General features: G+C 35.4%; 2 protein-coding genes across 4 annotated transcripts; both read left to right on the top strand.

Annotated features, from left to right (window-relative positions):
- The first annotated feature begins 5,104 nt into the window (after window positions 1-5,104).
- On the top strand, window positions 5,105-8,060 carry LOC125214689 (eukaryotic translation initiation factor 3 subunit J-like). 3 transcript variants are annotated; one of them, XM_048115813.1, is made up of 7 exons: window positions 5,105-5,244; window positions 5,323-5,377; window positions 6,022-6,143; window positions 6,230-6,357; window positions 7,208-7,355; window positions 7,441-7,600; window positions 7,696-8,060. In XM_048115813.1, the coding sequence occupies exons 2-7, from the start codon at window positions 5,365-5,367 to the stop codon at window positions 7,788-7,790; spliced, it is 666 nt and encodes a 221-aa protein (XP_047971770.1). In that variant the 5' UTR covers window positions 5,105-5,244; window positions 5,323-5,364; the 3' UTR covers window positions 7,791-8,060. The 3 variants fall into 3 exon arrangements, with proteins under 3 accessions (XP_047971770.1, XP_047971771.1, XP_047971769.1); XM_048115814.1 differs by having other exon boundaries at window positions 5,126-5,248; XM_048115812.1 differs by having other exon boundaries at window positions 5,163-5,377.
- Window positions 8,061-10,522: 2,462 nt separating this feature from the next.
- On the top strand, window positions 10,523-13,785 carry LOC125208872. Its single transcript, XM_048108369.1, has 2 exons — window positions 10,523-11,336; window positions 13,043-13,785. The coding sequence occupies exons 1-2, from the start codon at window positions 10,734-10,736 to the stop codon at window positions 13,403-13,405; spliced, it is 966 nt and encodes a 321-aa protein (XP_047964326.1). The 5' UTR covers window positions 10,523-10,733; the 3' UTR covers window positions 13,406-13,785.
- Window positions 13,786-13,836: the final 51 nt, after the last annotated feature.

Genomic DNA, 13,836 nt, shown 5'->3' with positions numbered 1-13,836 from the left:
CGTTTTAATGAAAGAAATGGGGCCAAGATAATTGGTTGAAATGAGAAATGATTTTGATTAGAGAGTGATAATATGGCCCGTCACGTAGAGGTATCATATTCACTGGGCTTAACAAAATTACACTTTATTTCCATGTGCAGGGGTCTCCTTTCTCATATTCACATTATATTTTGTTTTAACAAATCCTATATTTTGTCGTATATTGCTCTTTACGATTTGTTTTGTTGCCAAGTATCACGATTCAAGCAAGGTTTAGTACAATGGTAGGTGCCGTAATTTGTCTTCAGTTTGATGCGACGTTGTGATTTTTAAGTGTCAAGCTTGGTTTTGATATTATAGTTGGTTTGGCATAAATAATTTGAGTGTATAACTACGTTAGAGCATCTCATCCGTCCGTGCTCTTAGCTAAAAGCACGGAGGTGGGTTCAGACCTACTTTTACTTCTTGTCCTTAGCTAAGAGCACAATACCCACATCCGTGCTCTTAGCTAAGGACAAACTCAAGAGTCCCACTATTATATTATTCAATTTAAATATTTCAATTACTAAAAACATTTTTACATTATAAAAAATATATTAATAAATAAAAATTACATAATTAAAATCCTAAAAAATAAAAATTACATAATTAAAATCCTAAAAAATAAAAATACATAATTAAAATTCTAGAAAATAAAAAAATACATAATTAAAATCCTACAAATTAAAAATTCCTATAATTAAAGTGTTATGGGAATTTTTTGTGTTGAAGTGGGGTATTTATAGATGAAAATGTGAATTTTGGGGAAAAAAAATTTAAAAATAAATTAAAAGTGGGTAGAAAACGGATATAATTTTTTGGGAAGTGGGAAAATATTTTTTTTATTTAAAAACATTTTTTTAAATAAATTTCGAATTTTAAAAAAAATAAAAATAAAAAATCGAATTTAGCCGTTGGCCAATAAGAATACGCCACGTAGGGCTGCTCAGCGGCACGGACGTGCTCTTAGCTAAGAGCAGCGCCGTGCCGCTGGCACGGACGGACGGACGGACGGACGCCACCGCTGCGGATGCTCTTACATCCTAATATTGTACGCAATGGAGTATTATTTTGTGTATCAAGTGAGAAGTGAAAAAAAATAAAATAATTACTTTCTTCGTTTATGAAATATTGTCGAAGTTTGATTTGGTGTGAATGTAAGAAATGTGAACAAAAATGAGTTAAAAAGTTAGTAGAATAAAAGTCTCATATGTATATACTCTGTATTATATTTATAATATAATGTCAGCTTAGTGGAATGTGAGGTTCATTTACCAATAATAGAAAAAAAATAAAGTAGACAACTTTTCTTAGATGGACTAAATTGGCAAAACGGAACAATATTTCACTGCCGGATGTAGTATGTTTTTCAATTATTCGAGTTATACTTAACCTAAGATAGTGCGTACCAATATTGTTTAAAGATCTTCAATTCGATGTCGTGGATTATCAGATTTTATTGGCCTTGATTGAAAGTTACGAGTTACGACAGTAAAAATTGGTATTCACTGGGTCAACGACATCCATAAAAAAATTTAGTGTTATGCTGTGAGTATTATTTTCAAATAACTACATTCTCTTCTCGTTGAAATTCAAGTTTATTTACTTTTATTGATTATAGTATAATCATTTACCATTTAATTTCAATTTTATTAAGTATTTAATAATTGATTGTATTTCACAAGTAGGCTATATGTTTTTAAAAAGTTAAATTTGGTCATAAATTTTAAATGTGATTCTTTATATTGTGAGAGAATTTATTTTTAAATAAGTATGATTGAAATAACTAATGATGCAAAATCTGAGATAGTGATTATAGATAATGGAAATAAAAAACGGTCGTCAACTTATAAAGAATTGGTAAAAGTATGAGAGTAAAAGTACAACAGAGATATAAAGAAAAAAGTAATTATAATACTCCCTTCGTCCTCAGATATTAGAGCCCTTTCTTTTGAGGCCATGAATTTAGGAGATGTTGTTTAGTAGTGTAAGTAAAGTTGGTAGTAAAGTAAATTTTTACCATAAATAAAAATGACTCAAATATGTTGGGACACCCCAAAAAGGAATAAGGGTCTAATATCTTGGGACGAGGAGTATTGTTTAGTGGAGAATAAAGCCCGTCATATTAGAGAGGAAGAAGTTACAAGGAAATATTTTTATGGAACATTGCAAAATGGAAAGTATCCTTATTTTTATGATACAGATGGAGTATAAATTATAGCCAAATTATCATTTCAGACAAAATTGCCCTTATAGTAAGATCAACCAAAATTTAATTTGAACATATCACTGCACAAAGCGAAATTTATTAAGTACAAATGGAAATTATGATTATCCGAACCAGTTTCAACATGAAACGCCTTGGTACGATTGAACTTATTTCATACTAAGAGCTTCTGATTTTTTTTCATATCACAGTTGATTGAAATTTATTAAAATCAAGTTGATGGATAACATTTTATTTAAATAACGAAAAGTAGGACCAAATAACTATTTAATTCTACTTAAGTATTTATTTAGTTTAGCTCTTCACGAATTTGATAGTAGGACCAAATAACGAAATATATTGGGGTACTGGATTTGAATTAATTTATTAAATTATGAACTGATCCTTTCTCATCTTAAGATATTTGAGCCAATATGAAAATGGTAATTTATATATTCTGAAAAAAAAAAGACAAGAAATTGTATTGAAATATACATAGAAGAGGTGGGGTCGTATAGACTTGAAAGTTAAACTAGCTCGAGGCCCATTAAGCTCCATAGAAATGGGCTAAATATGAAACAAGAATACTACTCTAGCAGCCCAAATATAGAGCTACCGGCCCCTTCTAATCAAGCCATTGAAAAACAATTAGACAAATACTCCTCGGTCTCCGATCCAAAAATATGCACCGGAAACAATCTAAGACCCCAACCAATACCGAACCCGTTCTTTTGGGTGCTTGATGCGGGTATCTGAATCAGACTAATTCTAATTGTATATTGAAAATGGCCTCAATATAATATCGTATTAATAATTCGAGGTCAAGTGGTTGTGTGTGGGACAATAGTTCTCTTAAAACATTTTTAATTATATAAAATACACAATTAGAGGAGAACTAACCAGGCTGTGATTGGAATTATAGTACCATTGACAAGGGTAAACTTTTGTTCCTAGTAAGTAGTAATATTGTTCTTGAAGTAAGTATTTTTTCACACAAAAATGTTAGTAGAAGTACGCACAAGAAGAGAGAAAAAACTTCCTCTTATGATTTTAGGAAACATAATTGAGGCTGGTCTAACATAATTAAACAGACAATGTGTTCAAATAAGATTTAGAAATTAGATTAGAATTTAGCAAAAAACAATAATTAAATTATAAATAACCAAGCCGAACAACCCCAAATAGTTGATTAAAAATAATCTAAATAGTAAACCATGAATATTCAACACTCAACCTATTCTAAATTTTATTGCTTGATCCTATACCAGATCCTATAAAATTAAATATTGGATGCCCCAATTATTTTCTGGCTAGAGCATCCTTGTCGCCTCCTCCTCCTCCCCTTCTACCACCATCGTCTCTTTCTCATTCTTCCATTTCCACTCTCATCCTCCGCTTGCCCTCCATGGCACCACTCCTCCTCCCTCTTTTCCACTAAATGAGTTCACCGAAGGAGCACACATGTGATTTCTTTTCATTTTGAAATTGAGACTTACTTATATTAGATGATTCAAAATGACATGGTATGATTATTGGTTAACTTGACTAAAGGTTCAGATAATCAGATCAATATGATTATGCTCGAATAAGTTAACCATCATATTTTTCATTTTTAATTATCATAAAATCTTATTTTTTTTACAATCAACTAGTATCATGCCTGTGCTATAGATTAACATATTTCTAAAATATTAATTTTAAATTATAAATTAATTAAATAAAATTAAAATCAATATTAACAATGAACAATACGAGTAATAATTTTAACTAAATGAAAATAAAAAATCTATACAAATCAACACTGAAATCACAGAGTAGAAGATAAAAATCTATCACAATAAAATAACTCGTTTGTCATCTTTAAAGTCGTCTGTCTTACCTAAAACTACAATAAAATAAGGAACAAAATCAATAATCAATATGTATTAAAACGATCATCCGTAGAGCAAAGCATAAAATGAGACTCATAAAAGTATGCAATCGAACAATTCACACCACATGCATTCAATGAAAGGACAAAAAATATTTTTATTTGAAATTCTAATCAAACTTTAAACCAAAACCAGGCCAAACCTCCATCATCCCCCTACAAAATTGAATAAACACTGTAAAAAATCAAAACCAGTTCACACACGATATAAATATAGGCATATATCATGTGAAACCCAGGAAACATGTTCAACGGGCTCACCACATTGCTGAACCAGTTCCTGCCCCAAAATCTAGTACTCCTTTAGTTGGAGCAAAATCAGGAACTCTTCTTATCACCTAACACCATCATTAAATTCTAATTAGGGATAATAGTTCTCCAACTGTTAGAGTTTGAATTAAATTTTCTGGGATACTACACTTTCTTTTCTCTCTAAGAAACATATCTCGCAAAATAACAATACTAATAAATAAAATTATGTTTCTAAAGTGAAATATTAAATAACAATCACCACAAGAACACTTCTAAACAACTATTTACAGGGACGGGAAGGACGTTTAGACGCATATCATGGAATCATTTAAATCGATGATCACATGTTTAGAACATTTAACTAAAATTTACCTCCCTTTCACTCCACTTAATCACAAATTTAATAACCTTTAAATTCTATATATTTAATTTAATATAATTTTTTAAATTAAATATTAATTTTGTAAATTTCTCCAAAACTCTTGTTTGTATATTGTACATGCTTTCTAGTGTTTCAATCTCAAATTCTTAAATACTATGCACCCTTTTATTATAATTCCATGCATTGGCGAAGATAAAGAAAAATGAAAAAAAAAATATATATATATATATTCCATGCTTTGGTTTGGTGGTTTCGAGTGTAACCGTGTGAGACATCTTCCATAACGCAATATTAATTCCATGCTTTAATGACTGAAAGAGCGAAAAAGGAAAAAACAAATCTAATAAACCTCACTAAATATATGGGATAACAGGAGAGAGAATCAACCGCCATTTGCTTAACCCTAATAATAACTCCACCACATCCTCCCCACTCTCTTGGACTCTTTGATTGATGGTTTGTGAGTATATTTTTTGTTAATTGATGCGATTCTCAAGTAATTGCTTCACTGTATTCTAAATTGGTCTGTTATAGAGAGGAGTTATCGAAAGTTGAAGAGTTTTGCAGCGGAACTACATGGAGGATTGGGGTATGTCCATTTCTTTTTTCAATTGCCTCGATCGATTTTAGGGTGGTTGTTGAATTCTACTATTTTCTTTGTTATACAACTCGTTTCTGTACCCTAATTGATCGATGGCTTTGGCTTGTGTAAATTGGGTTTAAGTGGTTCATCTCTCACTCTAGATTTGCTATAACTGAATTAACATTCTTTCTCTCTGTTAGCTATTTTATCAACAGCTTTCATCATATGATTTTGGCTTCTGATAATCACTTTTGATATTTGAATTAGTTATTATACTAGTTTCATCAGTAGCAAAGTTCCAGTTCTCGGAATTCATGGTAAAATTACCAAAAAGTTGGGTTGAGGATCTCATCATCTTGGCATGGTTAGATCTTCTGTGATTTCTAATAAATGTCAATTGTGACAGTTTGACTTTAGATACCGATTGTTCTTGCTGAAACTGGTCACTGAATATCTCAAGACTTGTATCTCTGAGTCAATATGGATCACTCTGACTGGATAATAACAAGATGTTTGTTCGCTTGCACAACTAGATTGCACCCTAAACATCTCTTCTTGCCTTTTTTGTTTTTTGTTGAGTAATGAATGTATCTTGGTTTGCCTCTGTTACTTTTCCAATATCTTAATGTAATGACCCTTTTGTGTATCAGAAGATGAGCCTGTTCCAGATCTCTTAAGCAAAAAGGAGCTGCTGAAGAGCAATTGGGATGATGAGGATTTGGATGAAGATGGTATCAAGGATTCTTGGGAAGATGAAGAGGAGCCTGCGGAGGTATGCTAAGCACTATTTGGTTGCTTTGCTGCTCTTAATTTTCTGTATGTTATCGTACTTACCATTATCCAAATTTATGTCGTCAGCCGCTGCCACCTCCTCAAAAGGCTGTTAAAAAGACTGCATCAAAAGCAGAAGAAAAGAATGTGAAAGCTGTTGAAGCCATAAAAGAGGTGCCTTTAGATCCTTTAGAAGAAAAACTTCGGCAGCAGAGGTAGTCTTATGCTTTACATTTGAATTTTTCGGTCATCTTCATTCTCGTGCTATCAAAATTGAAGTAATACGTCCTGTCATTCATTTTGGCTCATATTTCATACTAGAGTTTCTATTTTTAGTTCTTGGAGTTGTGGGGGTGGGGTGGTTGACATCATTGAACTCCGAAAGAACCAGTCACTGAACTTCCATCATCTGCAGTCACAGTTTTATAACAATGCAAATAAATATTTTTCATTAACTTAAGTAAATAACATGGAGTATCTAGGGTTTTTGGATTTAAAAACCAAAAACTTTCACCGAATTTTGGTTTTTCCCACGAACTATGAGATTGGTTTTTAAAACCACGAACTTTCACATCGTTTGCTATTTTCCAACCCGACCCGAATAACACATTTGAGAACGATTTGTGCGGACGATTTGTGATGACGATTCTGAAGATGAAACCCTAACACCCAAAATTGATTCGCCTACCTGAGGAACGACTGAATTCGAAATGAAGATGAACAAAATCTGACTGAATTCGAATCTGACGATTTCGTTTAGGGTTTACGAGATTTTGATTGATTTTGATCATTTAAGTGTTTTAATTGTGATTTAGGGTAAAACAACGTCATTTAAGGGTCATAAAACCGACGTCCATCTCATTTTTGCGACTGTCCACGTTGGACAGCTTCTGCACCGGAAATGTGTTATTCGGGTCGGGTTGGGAAATAGCAAACGATGTGAAAGTTCGTGGTTTTAAAAACCAATCTCATAGTTCGTGGGAAAAACCGGAATTCGGTGAAAGTTTTTGGTTTTTAAAGCCAAAAACCCGAGTATCTATCAATACACGTGCTTTGTTTCTACAGGCTTGTTGAGGAAGCTGATTTTAAGGCTACTACAGAATTGTTTTCCAAGAAGGGTGATGAAAAGACTCTGGATAATTTTATTCCAAACAGCGAGAGCGACTTTTTGGAATATGCTGAACTCATCTCTCATAAACTTCGTCCATATGAGGTTCGTGATATTTGCCTCACTATACCGCTTTATTTTGCATTTGTTGTATAGAAGTGTGATGACCTATACATTTTCTGTGTTACAGAAAAGCTATCACTACATTGGTCTGCTCAAGTCTGTTATGAGGTTGTCATTGACTTCATTGAAAGGAGCAGACGCCAAAGAAGTTGCCTCATCCATTACTGCAATCGCAAACGAAAAGATAAAAGCTGAAAAAGAAGCCAATGCAAGCAAAAAGAAGACAGGTTTGTCACTTTCAGTTGCATCCTGCATTAGCGAATTTGGTTTGTCGAATTGTCGTGATAGTAGTTTTATGACAAGTTATATATTTTGCTTACAGTTGGAAAGAAGAAACAATTGCATGTTGGCAAACAAGAAGATGATGCTGTGGTGGTTGATGGTTATGATGGTTATGATGACTATGATTTTATGTGAGCCGGCATTGTTTCCATATGGGCATATGAAGAGAATTTTGCGGCCTGTTTCATGTCCCTAATTGGAGGTTGGATTGTAACATTTTTTGTTTTTTGATGGAATAGCTGAATAAGGAGATCTACTTTGAGATTTTGGTTTTAATGTATGTTGACTGGATGGTGGTTCCTTTGGGATATCTATGCTGTATGTGTAAAATTTGGTACATAAGGAGTTGTAATTCATTATTCTAGCTTCCATTACCAACTAGATCAAAAACTTCTGATTTGGATATTTTGTTGAACATCTATTTCTTCGTCTCAGTAGAAACTATGCAATTTGTGTATGAATAAGTACTTTTTTGTCTTGGTATTTGAGTGGAAAGGCGTCACTTTTCTTCATATTCTTGCTCTGGTTTCTTCAAATTTCTTGCTCTTGCTATGATTTAGTAGGAAATTCAAGGATAGAATTGCATCAATTCTTCGCCAATCTTTACAATTTAAGAACTGGACTTGCTGTCTTAGTATGAGAATCTGATGGAAAATTTTATAGTATTGAGATTCGGAATACAAGTATTAATGCATGAAAATAATACTCCAAGAAAACTAAAGTTAAAATGCAGAAAATAGTTACAGCATAAGATTCACATTGATATCACGTCTGAGCTCAACACCGCCCTTGTCAGGTATGAAAATGAAAATGAAGATTTACTACATAAGATTCATACTCTTATGATTGAGTTATGAGCTATACGTCTGAGCTAAACACCAGTTATTTGGGGAAATACTGAACAACATACCATCCACTTCGACGACGAGCAAAGACTTCCTTTGAATTTATCAATTCCCTAACTTTTGCAGTAGTTTCTGTGATTCTGTCAACCTTTGTAGTCATTGCCTGAAGTTAGGGTGATATATGTTTTACACTTGGTAAGCCACTGGCCATGTGACTTGAGATTTTTCGCTCAGGTAGAAGAATACAAACGAGTTGAGAAATGAAATAGCTTTGCACATATTATGAAGTCAATGTGATATGTCACATATGAATTTGATATCACGTAAAAAATATGTCGAATATTATGTGGACTATTTGTGTATTGGACTTGTATATTAATTTTATTGGGCTTGCCTCATTTAATTAATATGTGGCCCAATGTCAATAATAAGTTCGGCCCGTTCTGTGCAGGCCCGTCACTTATTTTGGTGGTGCCGATGCTAGCCACGTAGCAGCTTCACATGGATCGTGCTCTTTGACCGTTGGATTAAATGTGTGTGTTTGTTATGAGTCTCTAGACTCTTCGGTTACACTCTCATTCCAATCCAGGCGTTTCTCTCTCTTGTAAAACTGCTCCGTCTTCTCTCCTCTAAGATTCCGGCCTTATTCGCTAGCGATCTTCTCCGATCTTTTGTTTCCACCGTTGATTCTCGGTTCTAGAGAGGTTCATCGGTTTAGATCTTGAGTGTAGTGAGTTCTTGAGTGTCCTGTGTTGGATCTTGTTGTGATTGGAGGTTTTCAATGTTGAGAAGCTGCGTTTCAAGAGATTGGAGGTGATCCATGTGTTGAGGAGGCTACGTGGTTGTGCACTCGGTGAAACTGAGGTTTCTGGTCCCTGAGTTCATTCGATTGGTTCTCATTTTGTGAATTGTGGTAGAAGCGTGTGGGGAGGTCCTTGGACTAGTGCAGTCACTGTTGTGACCTGAGCCATATCCTTACTATTCTTGCTTGGTTGCTTAGTCTTCTGTTTGTTGTTTAGATCCTTAGGGATCTTGTTTCTATTACTAATACTTCTACTTAGTGTGCAGGAGCTTAATCAGATCAAGCTTGAGGGTCTAGCCTGGTGGAAGGCTTGACCGGTAGCTAGGGTTTCTGATTTATAACCTCTATACTTAGAGTATTTGTAATCTTGTAATCTTGTCAGTGATTGCTTTGTACTTGATTTGTAACTTCTGAAATTAGCCATCTCAAAGATCAATCAATAAAAGAAATCTCGGTAATTAGTGAATCCCGAGTGATCTGATCTCTACAAAATAAAAACCCCTTTGTCCATAGCTATTTACTACACTAGCTTCATACACTTTTGGTATACCTAAATATGTGTCATTGTGCTATACCAACAAGACCATCACATCTAACGGAGTATCATGATTGCGCATGAGCGCGAGCCTATCCAATGCTGCAAATTGTTGGAATAATTGAGTGAACAATTATATAAAACTCTCTATGATGATTAACCGAGAACGATGGAGAAGGAGCATAAACTGTAAAGCGAAAGCGTACCTTGATCCATCTAGAATTGAACGGTGGAATTGCTTTGCAGCGGCTATGGATCTTCTAAACGATCAGAGACATTCTTCGCAATAGTTTGCCGAGAGAATACAGAGACATCGAATGTTCTTCTGACGTATGTGGACCATAACTCTAACTTATATTTATATTAAATATAAATTTCTTTATTTTCTATTCGGTCCCTCATTAAATAGAATATCTCATATGGTATCTACACTTATTTACATAACAAAATAAATACACTTTAGGCCAAACTTTAATCTTTATTAGATCAAACTGAAAGATAGACATACATATTAAATTAGTTATATGGAAGTCCAAAAATACTAAGTCATGTTTGATAGAGTTGATAACTATGTAAGGGAATGAAATTTTATGAACAAAAATGTTTGTTTATGAACAAAAATGTTTGTTCATAAAATTTGTTCCTAGATGAATTATCACCCCTACCAAACAAGGCATAATAATCCATTTCGAAGCTTGATTTGAATCACGAGCAGGAAATCACTGTAGACTCCGGCATCTCCTGAGATCGACTACATTTCAATGACTTGAGTTTTCCCCGCAATTAATTGAGTGAAGTTCATGATCCGATTCTGTTTTTACCGGATTGAGATTAGATTAGGAGGATACTGCTATCGAATTGATTAGATTCCAGTTTGATTGCGCAAGATCCAATTCATGGCGAATGCGTGGAGACGAACCCAATCCACCAAAATCCTAACCCCCAAAAACCTCCTCCTCTTCATCTCCACCTCCCTCGTCCTCCTCACATTCCTCTACCTCTCCTCCCAAACCCCCACTCGAAACCCCAGCCCCAAATCCCCCAACCACTCCCTCTCAGATCGAGCCATCAAGCCCTTCGACTGCCTCGCCGCCCCGCAGGCCCACCCCGTGGTGGCCAACACCGTCGAGGGGCTCAAATTCCCCTTCCTCTACTCGCTCTCCGACTTCGGAACCTTGCCCGACAAGCCCCACAAGAACATCGTCCGCATCCTCAAGGGGAAGCCCTTCCGCCGCCCCGACATATCGGCCACCGTGCAGGAGCTTCTCGGCGAGATGAAGGCGCGCAATCGGCAGGGGATTTTCGTCGACGTTGGGGCTAATGTGGGGATGGCCAGCTTCGCCGCTGCGGTGATGGGGTTTAAAGTGGTGGCGTTCGAGCCTGTTTTTGAGAATTTGCAGAGGCTTTGTGAGGGGATTTATTTCAATCGAGTTGGGGATTTGGTTGAGCTGTTTGAAGCCGCTGCTTCTGATCACTCCGGCAACATCACGTTCCACAAGGTATTCTACGTTTTTTTCTTCTTCTAATTGTCAAATGTGTTTGATTGCTTTTGTAACAATAGGCTTTGGATTTAGAGCTAGCTTGTTTAGGATTAAGAATGGATTAGATTGGTAATTAACGCTATTCATGTGTGTATTAAATATGCTGAAGTTGTGAGATTTGGTAGGTTTCTGAATTATCTAGGGATTTGCTATGTGAGTAATTACTAATTACGAGGTTGAACCGGTAACTTCTTATGGAGAACTGTAGAATATCTATGTTAAGCTTGTCTCACGTTAGATTTTTATGTATGCTCAATCCTCCGTTATGGTGTTCACTGTTGATGCTCTACATTGTGTTGTACTCTGTGTTTGATAAATTAGATATGGCTTCTATGACTGGATGTTAAGAGATAGATGACGTGGTAGCAAAGTGAATCCTTTTCCTGGCATAGCATGTTCAGAATATAGTGTGGTGGAGATGGATGCAAGAAAGTGAGAGACAATGGGTTTAGTTAGGGTCTCTGTCAATGGTGGTCTCTAATATGAACCTTAGTTTCTTATGGATTTGTTATTAAGGGCAACATATCCTTGTGTTTGGTGGTGACCAATAATCCTGATTGGTTGGGCTCAGGGCACCAGTTATGACTAGCACTCTCTTGTAGTATTAAATAGTTGTACGATCATCTTTTTCAAAGACATTAGAAACTAGATAGCTAGTAGCGCACCATGGCGTTGTCAGGCGCCAAACCAGGGTTAGGTGCTTGGGAGAAAAGCAGGATCAGGAGCTCATCTTGTGGCTTAGAGGGGGCTATATTTGAGCTAGGTGGGATTTCTTACAACACTGATCATTTTTCCTTAGCAAGTTGTTTTCGTGAGTGATGTATCATAGTATTTGGTATTGAGGCGCCTCTGTCTATCTGTTTCAATTGCGTTGTTTTCCCTGATTAGCTGTTTCTTTTGAATATAGAAGACATAATTTTCTTACCGAGTGTTGTCCTATCCATGTTTAAGTCTGAAAATTGTATAAATAAAGTTTTCTTCACTCATGTGTCAGTCCTAGTTAGGGCTGGGGAAAAATACCGAAATACCGAAATACCGGCCTTATCGTACCAAAAAAATATCAAAAATACCGAATTTTCGGTATACCGTGACTTTCGGTATGGTATGATACCTTACCGAAAAATTCCGGTAAGGTAACGGTATGAATTTTCAAATACCGCGGTATACCGCTACATACCGAAATTCGGTATATACCGTAAATTAAGGTATATACCACAAAAATATAAACACAATTATATTTTTAAATTATAAAATCTATTGTGAAATATAAATATAATTATGAATAAATTATATTTAATTTATTTTTAAAATTATAAATTATAAATAATATTTTAAAAACTCTAATTTTCTATTTTAATTGATGTTGAAAGTCAGGTATACCGCAAAAGTAAGGTATACCGAACTTCGGTACGGTATATACCGAAAATGAGGTACGGTATCGGTATAAAAATTTATCATACCGAAAATAAGGTATACCAAAGTTCGGTATACCGAAAACTTTGGTAAGGTAAAGGTATGACTTTTTCACATACCGTATTTACGGTAAGGTATACGGTATGGTGGTTTCGGTAAGGTATACCTTACCTACCCACCCCTAGTCCTAGTTTTCGGTGGTCTTTGATTGCTGATAATCACATCCTTCTTGTCTACATGTAAATTATTAGTTGGTTGGCCGGCTTGACAACAGTGCAGTCTCAGCCGCTGGTGCCAAGATGGCTTTCAAGTCCAATGAAGAGATTGCACTTCAACTAAGGTCCATTCCTCTCGATGATGTAATCCGAGACACTGAGCATGTTCTCTTGCTTAAAATAGACGTTCAGGGTTGGGAGTATCATGTCCTAAAGGGCGCTTCAAAATTACTATCGAGAAAGAAGAGTGAAGCGCCATACCTGATATATGAAGAAGACGAGCGTTTATTACAAGCAAGCAACAGTAGTGCACATGAGATACGGGAGTTCCTTCGCACAATGGGTTACCGGCAATGCACACAGCACGGAACAGATGCACACTGCACGAAAACAGACTGAAATCTTTATTCGTCCCTCTACCAATTTGCACAAGAATTAACAGTGATTGAGCAAGCATGATGCACTTACATAGAATATGTTCGCGGTGATAAGCAATCGATCGAGTCATGCAGTTCGAACACATGTTATGCCTTTGGACGGCCCCTGATGAGACTCGGTGTCCAGGTTCTCAGTTATCTGTAGACATTATGATATTGCGTGGGTTCCAAATGAAGCTCTGCAAAGGCCACTTGAGATTTTCATGCTTGTAATCACTTAAGAGTAAGAATTTCTTTTCAGTTTAATTTGATCTTACATTTCTTTTCATTCTATTGCTTTTGTTGAAGCCAAAACAGAATTCTTGGGAAATGGATTAAGTGTTGCAAAATGCAATTTTTTTCTGTGATTACTACGAACCTAGGTTCTTAGCTTCTTGTCATTTTCATATGCAA

This window comes from Salvia hispanica, chromosome 3 (genome assembly GCF_023119035.1).
Source record: "Salvia hispanica cultivar TCC Black 2014 chromosome 3, UniMelb_Shisp_WGS_1.0, whole genome shotgun sequence".
NCBI lineage: Eukaryota > Viridiplantae > Streptophyta > Magnoliopsida > Lamiales > Lamiaceae > Salvia > Salvia hispanica.
This window is presented reverse-complemented; position numbering and strand designations above follow the sequence as displayed.

Coding starts and splice junctions, on each gene's coding strand:
- LOC125214689 (XM_048115813.1), top strand. Junction 6,358..7,207: donor GAAAAACTTCGGCAGCAGAG/GTAGTCTTATGC, acceptor TTGTTTCTACAG/GCTTGTTGAGGAAGCTGATT. Junction 7,601..7,695: donor TGCAAGCAAAAAGAAGACAG/GTTTGTCACTTT, acceptor TTTTGCTTACAG/TTGGAAAGAAGAAACAATTG.
- LOC125208872 (XM_048108369.1), top strand. CDS start 10,734: ATGGCGAATGCGTGGAGACGAACCCAATCCACCAAAATCCTAACCCCC. Junction 11,337..13,042: donor GCAACATCACGTTCCACAAG/GTATTCTACGTT, acceptor GTAAATTATTAG/TTGGTTGGCCGGCTTGACAA.